At 43.2% G+C, this 14,010-nt stretch overlaps 3 protein-coding genes across 5 annotated transcripts in view; all 3 read right to left on the bottom strand.

Moving 5' to 3' along the window:
• The window catches only part of LOC118342821 (tissue alpha-L-fucosidase-like), a 3,506-nt gene extending 1,997 nt beyond the window's left edge, over positions 1-1,509 (bottom strand). Inside the window, exons 1-3 of the mRNA XM_035681484.1 lie at positions 1,030-1,509; positions 758-892; positions 172-310 (exon numbers count right to left, since the gene is read on the bottom strand). Coding sequence (XP_035537377.1) covers positions 172-310; positions 758-892; positions 1,030-1,373 — 618 coding nt within the window. The 5' untranslated portion in view covers positions 1,374-1,509. The remainder of the gene's footprint in view (positions 1-171; positions 311-757; positions 893-1,029) is intronic.
• Positions 1,510-4,591: 3,082 nt separating this feature from the next.
• Positions 4,592-7,003, bottom strand: LOC118343014 (tissue alpha-L-fucosidase-like). The gene is made up of 7 exons (XM_035681722.1): positions 6,630-7,003; positions 6,159-6,293; positions 5,643-5,886; positions 5,308-5,508; positions 5,013-5,203; positions 4,824-4,923; positions 4,592-4,729 (listed from the first exon to the last, which is right to left on the bottom strand). Exons 1-7 carry the CDS (start codon positions 7,001-7,003, stop codon positions 4,592-4,594), a joined length of 1,383 nt encoding a protein of 460 aa, XP_035537615.1.
• Positions 7,004-7,523: 520 nt separating this feature from the next.
• Positions 7,524-11,853, bottom strand: zbtb8b (zinc finger and BTB domain containing 8B). 3 transcript variants are annotated; one of them, XM_035681723.1, is made up of 6 exons: positions 11,740-11,853; positions 11,192-11,384; positions 9,553-10,468; positions 9,205-9,383; positions 9,033-9,053; positions 7,524-8,294 (listed from the first exon to the last, which is right to left on the bottom strand). In XM_035681723.1, exons 2-6 carry the CDS (start codon positions 11,363-11,365, stop codon positions 7,983-7,985), a joined length of 1,602 nt encoding a protein of 533 aa, XP_035537616.1. In that variant the 5' UTR covers positions 11,366-11,384; positions 11,740-11,853; the 3' UTR covers positions 7,524-7,982. The 3 variants fall into 3 exon arrangements, with proteins under 3 accessions (XP_035537616.1, XP_035537617.1, XP_035537619.1); XM_035681724.1 differs by having other exon boundaries at positions 11,664-11,821; XM_035681726.1 differs by lacking the exon at positions 9,033-9,053 and having other exon boundaries at positions 7,983-8,294.
• Positions 11,854-14,010: the final 2,157 nt, after the last annotated feature.

Consider the following 14,010-nt stretch of genomic DNA (forward strand, 5'->3'; position numbering starts at 1 on the left):
CCTAAAAAAAAAAAAAAAGAAAGGTAATGGTAAACATACTGTCATAGGGTTGTAATGACATGTACTTTTATCTCATACAGGCACATGTCACTATAACAAAGCAGACTCACAATCAAGTGCAATACATGTTTGTGTTGTAATAAGCTGACGGAGTAATAGAAGTGCTACAGACCTTACAACCATGTTATAAAGCTCTGGCAGAAGTTTATGCATCACAAACTCCTGTGTTTTGAATCCGTTCTTCTTGTCTGCCAGGTAGAGAGGGTGGAACCACTCATACAAGGAGTTGTAGAGTCCATAGTGCAATGACCTAAACGGGGAAATGAAAAACTTTCAAATCTGTCACCGCAGACAAGCAGACTAACCACAATTCAGGCACTAAAACTAAGTGAAGCCAGATATCTTGAATGACGTGAAATGCCAAAGCCACAAATTCAACACCACCATATTTAAATTGTTTAAGCTTATTCTAATTATTGGACATTACGCTGATATTTGGTGTCGGGATGCACAGGCCTAACTTTTTATAAGTATAACTTAACACCCATTTCACTTAATAAGGTCCGTATTTGTGCTGATATATCAGATTGATGCATCCCCAATCTACAGAAAAGGGATTACTATTAAATCTGGAAATACATGTGACCCAACAAGTGCTTAGGGTGTGTGACTTAATATGCACTGTACTATTAACAGATATACTCTCTAACTGACTGTAATGTTGGCATATTGATGTCAGCTATAAACACTGGCCCACCTGTTGCGCACGGCCTCTCCCAGGTCTCCCACCAGGTCCCTGTGAGGACCAGTATCAACAGAGTTCCAGTTCCAGGAGTTTGGAGAGCCCCAGTTAGTAAATCCTTCGTGGTGTTTGGCAGTCAGGACGACATATCTGCAGTGAAGATAAGTAATAATATGTACGGTAAGTGTAAGTGTGACTGTTTGACGTAAACCAGTGCAGATGCAGGTCAAGCAAGAACCCGGAAGTGTCTGTAAGCAGAGCCCTTTAAGCTAGAGAAACACACTCACTTTGCACCAGAAGCCTTGAATATGTCTGCCCACTCCCCCGGGTTGAAGAACTGAGCGTGAAACTGGGGGGCAAACTCCGGGTAGCTGAACCCAGGCGGGTAGTTCTTAGACATGTAGTTCACACACTTCTGGTTCGGGGGCTGCTGGCCCTGCCAGTGCCACCAGAACCACTCGCTCTGAAACCCGGGGACAGAAAACACACCCCAGTGGATAAAAACCCCCACCTTGGCTTCGTCGTACCATGGAGGCAGCGGTCTAGCATCCAAACTGCTCCAGTCCGCAGTGTACCGAGCCACCGCCGTTTGGGAGACTAAAGCTACGACTAACACTAACACAGCCACCATGACTACCTTCTGCGGCTGCGCGGACACCGACGACCCTACGGTAACGTTAAGTCCCGCTGCTGGCTGCTGTAGGGGGTTCAGACTGAGACCCTTCAGGTACAGCGCTGTGTTCAATCATATGACTAGCCCGTGGATTATCACGTGATGATCCCGCCTCTATGTTTTCTTTAAATAACTTTATTTAACCTGCCGATACAGACATGGCACTTACATGGGACTAAATTATGTAGATGAGATTTTTCAAAATCCCAATTCCAAGAAATAACAGTGGGATATGTTTGTGAGCACTGACTGTATGTGGGATGGTCTCACTTTCAGGTGCATATTCTGTTACCTGTAACTTATTTATAACATGAAGGTATACATGCTGTTCAGCGCCCTCCCCACGCTGCCAGGAAAAAAAACACTTAAATACCCACCATGTGATTTCTGTTTTAAACACTAGGTTGCTTTAACACCTGAATTCCCAGAAAATGCCGCAGACGAGGTGTCACGGTCCTCAGTGGTAGATACTGCTTCAGTCCACATGTGTTATCTGTATAAAATGCATTCACCATGCCATTTATTTCACAATGGGATGCATTCTGATGTGTTTTGGACCTGGACAGGTGGAACTAATGATGCCTGAAGATCATATCTGGTGTTTCACTAGGGAGATTTTTTTTTTTGGACACACCTAGGTGGAGATCAACTTGCCTAAGACATTTCATTAGGTGTTGAGGTTAATAATAATGTGGACGTGAAGAACAGGACATTTCCAGTAATAAATCATGTGTTAGAGAAGTTTAGCGACAATATTTTGGATAAACGTTGATATAAGGAGAAAGAAAATCACCCAACACCAGGATACAATTACACTGTTCTGAGGATGGGCAGATTTTTTTGGGATCATCTGATAACATAAAATTAAAACATAAAATAAAGGAGAGAAATTGAATCACCCATAAACTCAGTTTTGCCCAGACCTATTTGAATATGTCTCTATAAATAAAAAGGCATATGCTAAGACGAAAGAAGAAGGTGAAGATTTATTCTGTTTATTTTATTTCATTAAGCACATGGATTTGTTTCATCTCATTAGTGTTTAACTTGCATTTTTAATTACACTCTGATTGTATGCATCATACGTCCTGTTGCATGTGTTCCCTATGTACATATTGTTAAATGCGCTTTGATCCATTAATAGGACAATCACTATGTGTCCGGGTCTTTCTCGCTGCTGCACACAAGGTCCGTGGAGGTCTTAACTTTAGGATCCGAGTCACTCTCGTTGGCAGACACCAAGTCCGTGGAGGTCTCCAGCTGTTGTGGGCAGGATGCGTACACAGCCAGAGCGTCCAGCCCGGCCAGGACGAGTGAGTCCCGCCGCTGCGCCCTGCGGCTGTACCCGAGCCGCTTCAGGGTCCGCCGGGTGGTTGTGAGTGAGATGGGCCTCTCCTGTCCGCTGCTGTTGTACAGAGCCTGGATCTGCACACTGGTAGCGTGGTTGTTCGCCTCCACCACGCTCTCCATCCGCCTCTCTCCGCTGTCATCGACCAGGCGTTTCCTCCCGCAGGACCCCCGGTGGCTGCAGGTTTTCTGCTTCTCTCGCCATTCCCTGTAAACCCGGGACACCGCGGTCTTCGAAAAGCCCAACCGGTTCACGGTCTCCGAGATGCTGCAGCCGGCGCTCCGGGCTCCCACTATCATCCCTCGCTCGAACTCGCTCAAGTCCCGCGACTTCCCCATGTGTCCCCGCTACGTCCTGCAGGGACTGTAGGGGAGCACCGCGGTCGATCACCGTCCGCCACAAACAATACGAAGTCGTAAAAGAGTCCTTCTTCTGTGTGTGTTTTTTTAGTAGCACATTAGACTCAATGGAGGCTTATTGTCGCCCTCCTCAGTTGGATTCATGATTTCTTCTCCGGTCATTTTTGCTTACATTTGATCAGTAATATCTATCAGGCCTATATAAACGCAGAAAAGAGCTGTGCAACACTTACAGAAACACTGGAGATAAAGAAGCAACTGTGGGAACATGACTCAGCATTAAGCAATGCCAAAATACACAAATGATATGGCACAGATGTAGTGCCAGCTGTTGTACACATGGATGTGCTGCACAATAAATAATGTTTGGTTTTTGTCTGCTACTGCCTCTGTCAGGTAAATAACAAATAACCCACTTGTGAGTTTTTTTTCTCTAAGGTTCCCTCCTGTCCTAGGTTGTAACTTAAAATAAAACTTCTCTCTATGAAACCTGAAGAAAAAGGCTATTTGTATGGTGTAAGTTTTTAGATGTGTTTATTTTTTTTTTTTGTCATTTATAATTTTTTAAATGAGCTGCTTTGACATTTTGTAGTAAGTAAAATGTGTTTTCCTGTCTCAATTCTGACTTTATGTGCTCTGTCATATGGTTAAAGTGGACAGTAACATCCACAACACACACACACACAAAGAGTAATACAGTACACATGATGTTTAGGAAACCCCATATAAAAATTGGACATTTTAATGCAAAGATATGTATATGTATACAGTGGATTTTCAACTGTGCAAGATACCCATCCACCAGCACTTAACATATATATTTTTTTCCAATTCCAAAAGACATATTGAGATTCTATATAGATGACATTTTGTAAAGAAAAGCTTTTCTAGATATCCAGAGAAAATGACATGGGTAACAAATGAGCACAGCTTTATGCTTACAGTAAATACCTGAGGGAATTAAATACACATTACACAGTGATTGACCGTGAAGTGTTTTCTAGTCCTGCTGTGAGCTTTGACAGCCTCTTAATATTCCTGTGCACAGTGAATCATATTTTACCCTACATTTCACACCCCATTGATCACCTAATTTACAATTACAAACACACTCAGAACGTAACGACTCCCACCCTTTGCACAGTGGATTTTAGCTTCTTCTTTCTGGATGGAGGTTTATATTCTCAACATGTAGAACAAAGTGGTGTAAAAAATAGCTTCCTTCCAGCAGTAATCATTAAGATCAAACAACTGTAGTAACAAGGCACAAGTTATTAAAGTGTTTTTTTTTTCTCTCTTTGTAAGTCCTGAGTTTGTTGTATTTATGTCAAAAGGAATGCCTTGCCTTTTACTGCAAACCAAATCTACCTATGGGTGCAAATAAAGTAACCTTGAACCTTAAAATGTAACAGACATGCCCCTTGACCTAAATATGACTTGATCTTGATTTTTTTTTCATCTCTCTGATGTTAGACTACTCCTTCCAGTTTCAGAGACCAGGCATTCCCAGGAGATACTGGCATGGTAGGCATAACAATCATCAGTCCAGCGGTTTGTGTCACTGGTGCCCACTTCAGTGGTAAATCAGGATAGTCCATAAGTGTAACCTTAGATGTAAAAGAGCAGTGTGTAGAGTTTATGATGCTGGCAAACCAAAGTAAGGGGAACTAAACTTTATAGGCATAAAGGTGGAAGGCTTACTTTGGTAGCCCCAGACGTCCTTGGTGTTGTGAGCTGAAGTGGCTGTTTGGCTGGCCAGCCAAGCATTATGGCATAAACTGTATTGTTTTTGGCAGTGTACCTATAATAAGAGCAAACTGGCTATTTACATCACAAAATCACATATCACAAGATGTGGCTAAGGAGCAGCAACAAACAAATCAGTCTCACCAGACAGTAACAGTGCTGTTCTCCGTCTGGACCCTCCAGGGTTTGGAAGCATAGACTGCTTCCCCATTAATTCCCAACCAGGCACCAAGTCCCCTCAACCTCTCCTCAAACACCGGGGCAATCATGCCATCTGCCATTGGCCCAATGTTCAGTAGGTAGTTACCACCCATTGCTACCACATACACCAAGTCCTGAGAAAAGAGAGTGTTCGATTGAGGCAATATTACTAAATAATTAATCAGTGAATTACTGAACATAGGCCAGTTGTAGGTGATGACCAACTGTGACCTTTCACCTTTATGATGGACGGCAGGTCCATGAGTTCGCTCAGCTTCATGTCTCTTCGGTAGCCCCAGGAACGGGTGTCGATGGACTGGCATTTCTCCCATTTGTGGTCTGGAAGTTCACCGGGCATGTACCTGTCAGCGCAGTTGTAGTAGCCTCCATGTTTGCAGTAGCAGCCCTTACCCCACCTGTCATTGGTAACCACCACATCCTGAAGAAACACACAAGTCATTATCTGCTACTTACCATTCAACTTTATGTGAGGAATAGGCCCACATGTTCATACTAAGAGAATGCGATTAAATACACACTCTGATGAAACCGATATCGTAAATGTGCTTTCACCTTGACTGGGCTGTCATTGTAGAGCCAGGCCAGAAACTGGGTGGAGTTCCAGTAGGTGTCTGGTGCTTCCCAGTCCCCATCAGACCAGATCAGATCTGGTTTGTATGCCATTACAAGGTTCACTAGCTCTGGAAGAGTCTTACGGGCAACAAAATTCTGAGTCTTGAATCCAGAGGCTTGGTCCAGCAAGAAAAGGGGATGATACCATTCATATAGAGAGTGGTAGAGACCCAAGCGCAGTGACCTGTTGGCAGAGAAATTACTAAATACACAAAGCAGTTTAGCCCTATTTTTGTTAACTATTTCCAACCGGACTTATTTAAGATTTAGAGGATACATTTCTGCAGGTGACCCTGAACCATGAAAGATTTCCCCCATATGAATCAGTTATTATTTATGTTACCTACTTAACACCCCTTCCTTTATTTGTACTGCAGCCTTGTCATTAGGGATAAAATATAATTTAGATATAACTGATTTAATGTCAATGCAGCATCCTTCTCCCAATCTCCTCACCTCTTCCTGACAGCTGTTGCCAGTTCTCCGACCAGGTCCCGATGAGGACCTACATCCACTGAATTCCAGTTCCAAGAGCCTGCTGAGGGCCAGTTTGTGAATCCTTCGTGGTGTTTGGATGTGAATACCACATACCTGTAAATACATGTACGCATAAATGCCCATAGACATTTATGTGACAAGGAAGTGATCATGTATTCTTTGTGTGTTGGTTGGAGAAACACTGATTATTATATGCTGAATAATATAGATGTATATTCTCATTATGCACTTGACAACGCTTGCAAGGAAGCATATGCATGACACCTGAAGGTGTGACAGTGGTGAGCAAACACTAATGACAAAAGAGACTTGCTGCAGTCAAAACCCAACTCAAATACAAAGAAGCTTACAGCAGGTTTGTGCACATTTTTACAGCCCTAGGTGAACAACTGTTGAAACTGACTGTTGGAAGAGAGCTGATGATCATACCTGGCTCCAGAGGCTTTGAAAACCTCTGCCCAGCTATCCGGGTCAAAGAATTCTGCATGAAAGTCAGGCGCAAAATCTGTGTATTTAAAGCCCGGCGGGTAGTTCTTCTGCATGAAATCAACTTCTTCTGGGCGCTTTTGGGACTGCCACCAGTACCAGAACCACTCACTATACTGCCCGAACCCAGGGACCGAGAAGACCCCCCAGTGGACGAAAATCCCAATCTTTGCCTCGTCAAACCACTTGGGCAGGGGTCTGGCATCCAGACTGGTCCAGTTTGCTGCATAGCGCGCTGTACATCCAGGTCCCAACATAAGAAGGGGAATTAGGCAAATTAAAGGAGTAATACATGAAGGCTGCATTGGAAGTGGCATGATTCCTCCTGAGTAAGGCTACAGTCCTGTGCCAGTTGCGAAGCTCTTACTACTTGCATACAGTCTGACACGGCAGGTGACTCTACCTCTATGTGTCTGTCAGTTAGACTCCTATAGGAGTCACCTGATGTGGGAAGGGCAAACTGTGTAATCGCCCTCTGGTGGTACAATTCCTGCACAAGAGAAATGGCTTGAATAAAACTATATCATCCATCCCACTTAAATTTTAATGGGTATTTACTGATTTAGTGCAATTCCAATAAAAAACAAAAAAAAATGAATTTTACTTGATCTCTTTATACATTGTAAGGTAGTCAGTTGCAAAAGCCTGTGATTGTATTGACTGCTAGCAGGCACAGATTTCTTATCACTGAATGATAATTTGTCTGTAGTAGTGGCTCAACCACAAGAGGGCGGCAAAGGGCACTTTTTTTTTTCTTGATGCAAATCCATGACAAACAGCAGGGAAAATATATCAGCAGATTAGAAAGTATCTACATGTAAAAAAAACACACATAAATTCACAAGGTGTGATAAAGGGAATTGGTCCACAATTACACAACACATTTATTGCAATAACACCCAAAATGGCCCCATTATAACCACAGAGATCGATGTATCTGTGAACTGTAATCTTTTTGGACACCGGTAACTTTGTCTATGGTCTGTAAAGTTAAGAAAAATCCATAAAACTACAACTTTGACGGCTACATTCTGTTCATGTACCGTACATACAGCGAAATTGGGATTTGATTAACTTTGCAATGACATGTGCAGGGAATTTTAAGACCACATGAAACAAAACACTGAATCTAAAATCACTGGAGCACAATATCTCCAACAGTAAAAAGGACAAATTTTCTCATTACAAATGAGTCAATAGATAGGGTCATCTTACAGCAATAATGTAACATCAATAACAGTATGGCCACGGTTAACCCGAACAGTAAAAACAGTTCTTCTCCAAGCACAGTGGGATTCACAGTGTGTGACCTACATCAGTACAGACCAGCTGCCTCTCAAGCATCTGTTTCTCTACCAAGTCCTCCACTCTGCCAACCTCCACTTCATCCACGTCGTCCATAAAATTGGACCAATCCGTACCCCCGTCCGCACGTTCCATGGACTCTGGTTGGTTGGCGGGGTGGACAGGGGCGGAATCGTCATGAGTGGTGGTCACGCAGTTGCAGCTGTCGCAGATGCCAAAGCGCCTGAGTCCTGGTGAAACGCCCGATCCAGTGAAGGTTCGCCTGCAGCTCTTACATGAAACTGGCCAGTAGTGTCTGTGGACCTGTCAATGGTCAGCAGTGACACAGACAGCACAATGTGAGTCATTCTGCACAGGCAACACCAACATTTAGATTACTAGAGGAGACGAATAACAATATAGGAGCCAAAAGATTTACTGCTCTCATTATACTTCCTTCACTGCACACAAAACACAAACGACAGGGAACAAAGAACCGAATTTAACAACACTACAGCTCTCAATTAAAGAGTGAGGCAGCTAATTACTGTTTACAACTAACTGCTAGCAATTACTTGCTGGCTATAACTCATTTTGTACAACCATGTTTGTAATCTATTATTGACTATACAATTCTACTACAACTAGGACAAAATACAACTGTAAGTAACTGTAAGTAGTTAATCTGTAAAGTACAACAACAGGACAGATAATTGCCCTTGTGCAACTCCCTACTACAATTTAAATTCAAAAATGGGTTTAAAAGTGATTTTGCTAATAAAAAAGGAATTTTTAATTTTAAATTGTTTTCAACAAGTGATGTCACTTTCTGTACGGCAGTTGACAACATATGGCTGGCCATGGCATTCTTAGATTGCTTTATTATTTAAAAATGATAAACTCACATTTCAAACACACTTGTAATTCGCCAAGTGGGTTGTCTGACAAAGTGGACAAATTTTGGATAGCAATTGGAAAAGGTCATTAATAAGTTCAAAAACACAGAAAAGAGACTGAACTATGGGTTTTAGTTGAACAGGCCATGCAATGAAAACAGCTCACCACTGAAGAGACTGTAGGTAGCTGGAAAACAAGGCAAATAGTAGTTGTATAACAACTTATTCAACTAATTTTGTATCAGAGTCTTAGACTGAGAGGCCTACATATCAAATCCAGACGGCACAACATAATATATATCTAGGCCGACTATCTCACAGTTACACTGAGTTCTTACACTGAGGGCGTGGCTGCGAAGGTGCTCCTGTCTTGTGAACCTCTTGCCACACATTGGGCAGGGGAAGGGCCTCTCTCCCGTGTGGCAACGGATGTGTCTCTTCATGATTCCCTTCTGCTTGGCAGTGTACGGGCAGAATGGACACTTGTGAAGTTTCACCGGCACTACCAAACCGTCGCCTGCAGGGGGAGAGAGAGGCCAACACTTCAGATTTACCTCACCAGGACAACACTGCAAAAAAAAAAAAGTATGCTGCCTTACTTTTCTGATTGAGCGTGTGCAAGCCTACAGAGAAACATATGTCACCCTAGGCCATTTCCATTAGCTTAGATTGATCTCGCCAATTACCTGTGTCCTCTCCAAGCCAATCAGACTGGATCTCCATTATAGAAGATCCCACAAACCCTAAACCTTCATCCATTCTGCCTCCTCCTGTGCTGCTACCTAGTCCTTGAGTAAAGCGCTGCCCCACTCTGTCCCCAAGAGGACTGGGGCCTTCACCTCTGGCCAGAATCTCAATCAGCTGCCTGGCATTGAAGGAAGGGCTGTATCCTAAGGGAGAGCGCTCATTGGAGGGGGAGGGACTTGGCGGAAGTAGCCTGCTATGATGAGGGTTATGGAGAGAGGGCCCAGGATATGAGGCCAGGTCTTTGGTGTCAGGGGACTCCATAAGCTCCTCATCTGGGTCGTACTCTATCTTAGGGTTCACTAACTCGGGGGTCAAAGCAGACGATGAGGAGGATGAGAGGTTGGTCTGATCCATGTGTCCCTTCTGTCCTTCGCTCACAGGTCCAAATTCCTCCCTGGAATGGTAGTCACTGTCCATGTCCCTGCTGCTGCCTGGAGCTGTGGTGACAGGGATAGATAAGGGGGTTCTGGCCGAGCTCACAGACTCCGGACCTAAACCCGACCCTCTATCTGCCTCTGCAACCTGCGATGGAGGCTCCGCAGCCTCGGCGCCACTGGGGATTGTCGCAGCAGGAGTGCCGCTGTCTGCAGGACCAATCCCTCCATCCTGTGCCTGGCTCTCCTTCTCCGTGCTCCTCTCCTTCTCCTTGTTGCATATTTCCAAAGATGAGCGGATGTATCCCTTACAAAAGTTGACCAGATCGGTCATCTGCAGGTAGCTGGCTGCTGACATCACCTCAATGACATTGCTTCTGTTCAGCGCCAAGCGGCCGGAGTAAAGGAAGTCCAGGATAATAGAGAAGGCATCGGCTGTCACGATGTCCAACGATGCTGTGCTGTAGCGCTGTCCGTTATCCTGGAAAGATATATAGATACGGATATTTAGAGAAATTCAACACAATTAAGGACTTCATTTACTTGAAATGACAAATGTTCGTAAAAATAAAAATAAATCAAATCTAGTGTTGCTTTGTCTTTTTTTTTTTTAATATGCCCTTACCTTGAAAAGTTTTTAATAATAATAAGATTTAGAAGGAGAAGCAGTGCAATGATCTTGGCATGCTTCATCTAACAGGTCTTTGGGATCAATAATCTCATGTACATATCGTATTAGTGGGATACCCTACCTTGACAAAATCGGATTGATTGATTTTTATTTAGGTCAACAAAATAAAGGCACAGGAAAAGAAACAACAAGAAAAATATACAAAAGTATAACATGTTAAAGTGAAAACACTTTTCACACATGGTCCAAAGATATTAGAAGACAAAAGGAAACACAATAGAAAAACAAGATTTCATCAACATGGAAAACTAGAAACAACATAGTCCTGAAATCCACACGCACATTTCCACAAAAATATGAAATCATCTATCAGAATCAGCTGTCACATCAACACAAAAGAGATCAAGTTAGTCGCTTTTAACGCATCAAGGCATTAAAGTAACCACTGACAACATAATAATGAATACATCATCTTGGTCAAATCTTCCCATTTGTCTCCAAGAAGCAGCGCCCGACACTTGCCCCCCTCTCCCAGAAAACACTTGAGGAGGCACAGATATCAGCTGTTCTCACCTGCAGATAGTGAACCAGAAGAGCCCGGAAATAGCCACTGCCAGCAAACAACACATTCCGGTGGGCCTTGAAGACCCGGCCCTCCACAAGAATGCTGCAGTCACAGAAGAAGTCTCTCTTACGCTGCTCATTGAGCTCAAACAGCAGTTTGGGCAGGTAGCAAGGCACATCCATGTCTACACCTCAGTGAGCCCTGCCAGGGGAAAGGGAAGGCAGAGACAAGAACTGAAGCATGTGTTGATATTGGACTTTCAACAGTGGTGGTACAAATGTAACATTGACAGTACTGTGGGGGAATGACAGACAGCTTCACCGTCACTTCACTTGATGATATAACACACGTTAAGTTTGTTCCCGGAAAAGACAACAACGCTCAAACATACAGATAAGAGCAAATATTGACGCGTGTTTACAGAGGAATGTTTTTGCTTACAAGCTAACTTGTGTTGCTAGCGCCGAACAGCTAACTTACTTAGTGACAACAGCGACCGGCCCTGCCCTGCATGCTGACACACACTGAGGTACGAGCACACACAGCACGGTCTCACCTGTAGGATACCGCGACTGAAGGGGACAAAACGTTTATCATGACACAAACATTGATGCTAGCCAGGCTCATTCTTCCGTGTCCACAACAACTTCCGCCTTCATCAATCGGTGACGTTTTTCATTTGTCCAATCAGTGGCCGACGGGGGCGTTCCCCGGAGGGCCCCTGAAACTGTGCTGTGAACTTGAATGTGGGTTTAGTGAGCAGCATGTTTGTAAAATCCCTTATTACTGGGCGGAAGAAAGGAACAGTGGTGGAAATGAACTAAATACAATTACTGAAGTACTATTTACTTCAGTATTCCCTTTTCTTCTATGAGAGGGTAATAGTAATACATGTATGTGATAACTACAGCTACTAGTTACTTTGCAGATTCACATGAAACGTGGGTTAAGCAATTCGAGGTATTGCAATTCTAATCCAATACACTTTTTTTCAAATTCAGTGAATATCTCCTCAAAAAAAAAAGAAAGGAAAAAATCTGGCTCTGAAAATGGGAAACAAACAAAGTGGATTGGACCGAGCCACACAACAATAACTTGTTATGTCCAGTAATGTAAAATGACGTGCCCACAGACATTCAGCCTACTTTCAGGTTTACTCATCCTCTCTGCATGTTAGATGCACAGCAGCTGCTTCAGCAAGGTTTGCACCCACAAGCTACCCTTGTAATGCTAGTTACATTACTCGCTGTGTCGCTGCTCACACTATATCATGGTATTTGTGATAGTGTTGGATTCCTCCAGAATCGCCTACCCCATCTTACCCCACCAAGTTAATGACATTTAGTTTGAAATAAATGTTAGCATAGGCCTTTAGCTCAGCAAGTGTTCAGTGTCAAAAAAACATCATGGTGCCAGCATTCATTTACTACAGGATGGTGTGGTTAGGCCTCATACTATGTGGATATTGTCCCCTGGGGTGGCTGTTGCTCAGCTGGTATTTGCGAGACACAGAAACAAATTATTTGATTAAAAGAGAGTTTAAACAATATGCATTAGTACCTGATGTGATCAGCTGTGATCAAAAAACCAACCTATAGTGGTACCAGTGTAGATCTCTAAAATAAGTCCAACAGGACACCAGTTATCCTCCAAAAAACCTTCAATTGATCATACTGACATTTAGAGTAGAGAAATATAAAATACCGCTTTAATTCATGATGTGATAAAAAAGAATATTAATGAGACTTGCTCAGATTATATTACTTCTTGCCTGCCTTTTTTCATTTCAGATCAAAATGTTTTTTTTTATCATTAATTAGTAAAAAATATACAAGTTTCTTAATCCCTGTTGGATACATGATGGTAATTATGTGTTTTTAAAAGTAAAATGTTGTCTTTACTCTTAACTTATATGAAGTTTGAGTTGTGTCTGCCTCTTTCCATTACAGAAACTCACTGATAGTGACGATGACAATGATGATGATGGTGATGATGTTGTGGGGAAGAACCTCAAAGTGTCACCCTCCTTCTCATACCAAGTCCATCATGTCGCTGCACAACAGCAGGCGGCTCACGCCTGCCCACGTTGTCTGCTCAAGAATACTTGTTTATTTGCCTTCCAGTTCGGAGAGAAAATAATTCCTTTTTTTATTTTCGGACATAGCAAGAGTAAACAAGTAGTTCCTTCAGCGCTGCGCCACACCCTCTCAGCACAATCCACAGCTCTTAGAAGTGTTTTTACACTGATGGGTGCCGACCAAGCGACTTATTTGTTTCAGATATTTTCCCATGGCAAACAGGGCGAATACAAAGGCTTCGTGGTGGCCTGGGGAAACCACAGGGTAGGCGTACATGAGCCTCCATACTCACCCTCTTTTGAAAATGAAATTTACGGCACCTCATAAAAACTCTATTCACGCTTATAAGCACTAAATATAAACTAGTATAAACCAGCAGGGTTTGAGTCAGTCCTTGTAAACTTGACCTGATGGAGCATTGTGTCCGGCTGAAGGCAGGCCAACCGCCGGTTGACCCAGCTGCCCAGCCCTGACACAAGGCTATCCCAACGCAAACGCCGAAACGGGTTGAACTCTGACGTAGCTTCTGGTTGCTGACCTTCTTCTTGCTCTGACTCAGGGAAACACAGGGCCTTTGTTTTGGTCCTTTGTTGACATAAGGGCAGGAAACTCCCTCTCCACAGACGTTTCACAGCCAAGCAATCATACTGGAGTTTGTACAATACTGCCCTATCTGTGTGGCAGTTTAATGCTAGTTTACACCCAGCAACCCCTTAGGAACAAATAATATTCATGATTTATGATTGGGT

The sequence above is a fragment of the Morone saxatilis genome, unplaced genomic scaffold, assembly GCF_004916995.1.
Source record: "Morone saxatilis isolate NCDOM2014 unplaced genomic scaffold, NCSU_SB_2.0 Contig9, whole genome shotgun sequence".
In the NCBI taxonomy this organism is placed as follows: domain Eukaryota; kingdom Metazoa; phylum Chordata; class Actinopteri; family Moronidae; genus Morone; species Morone saxatilis.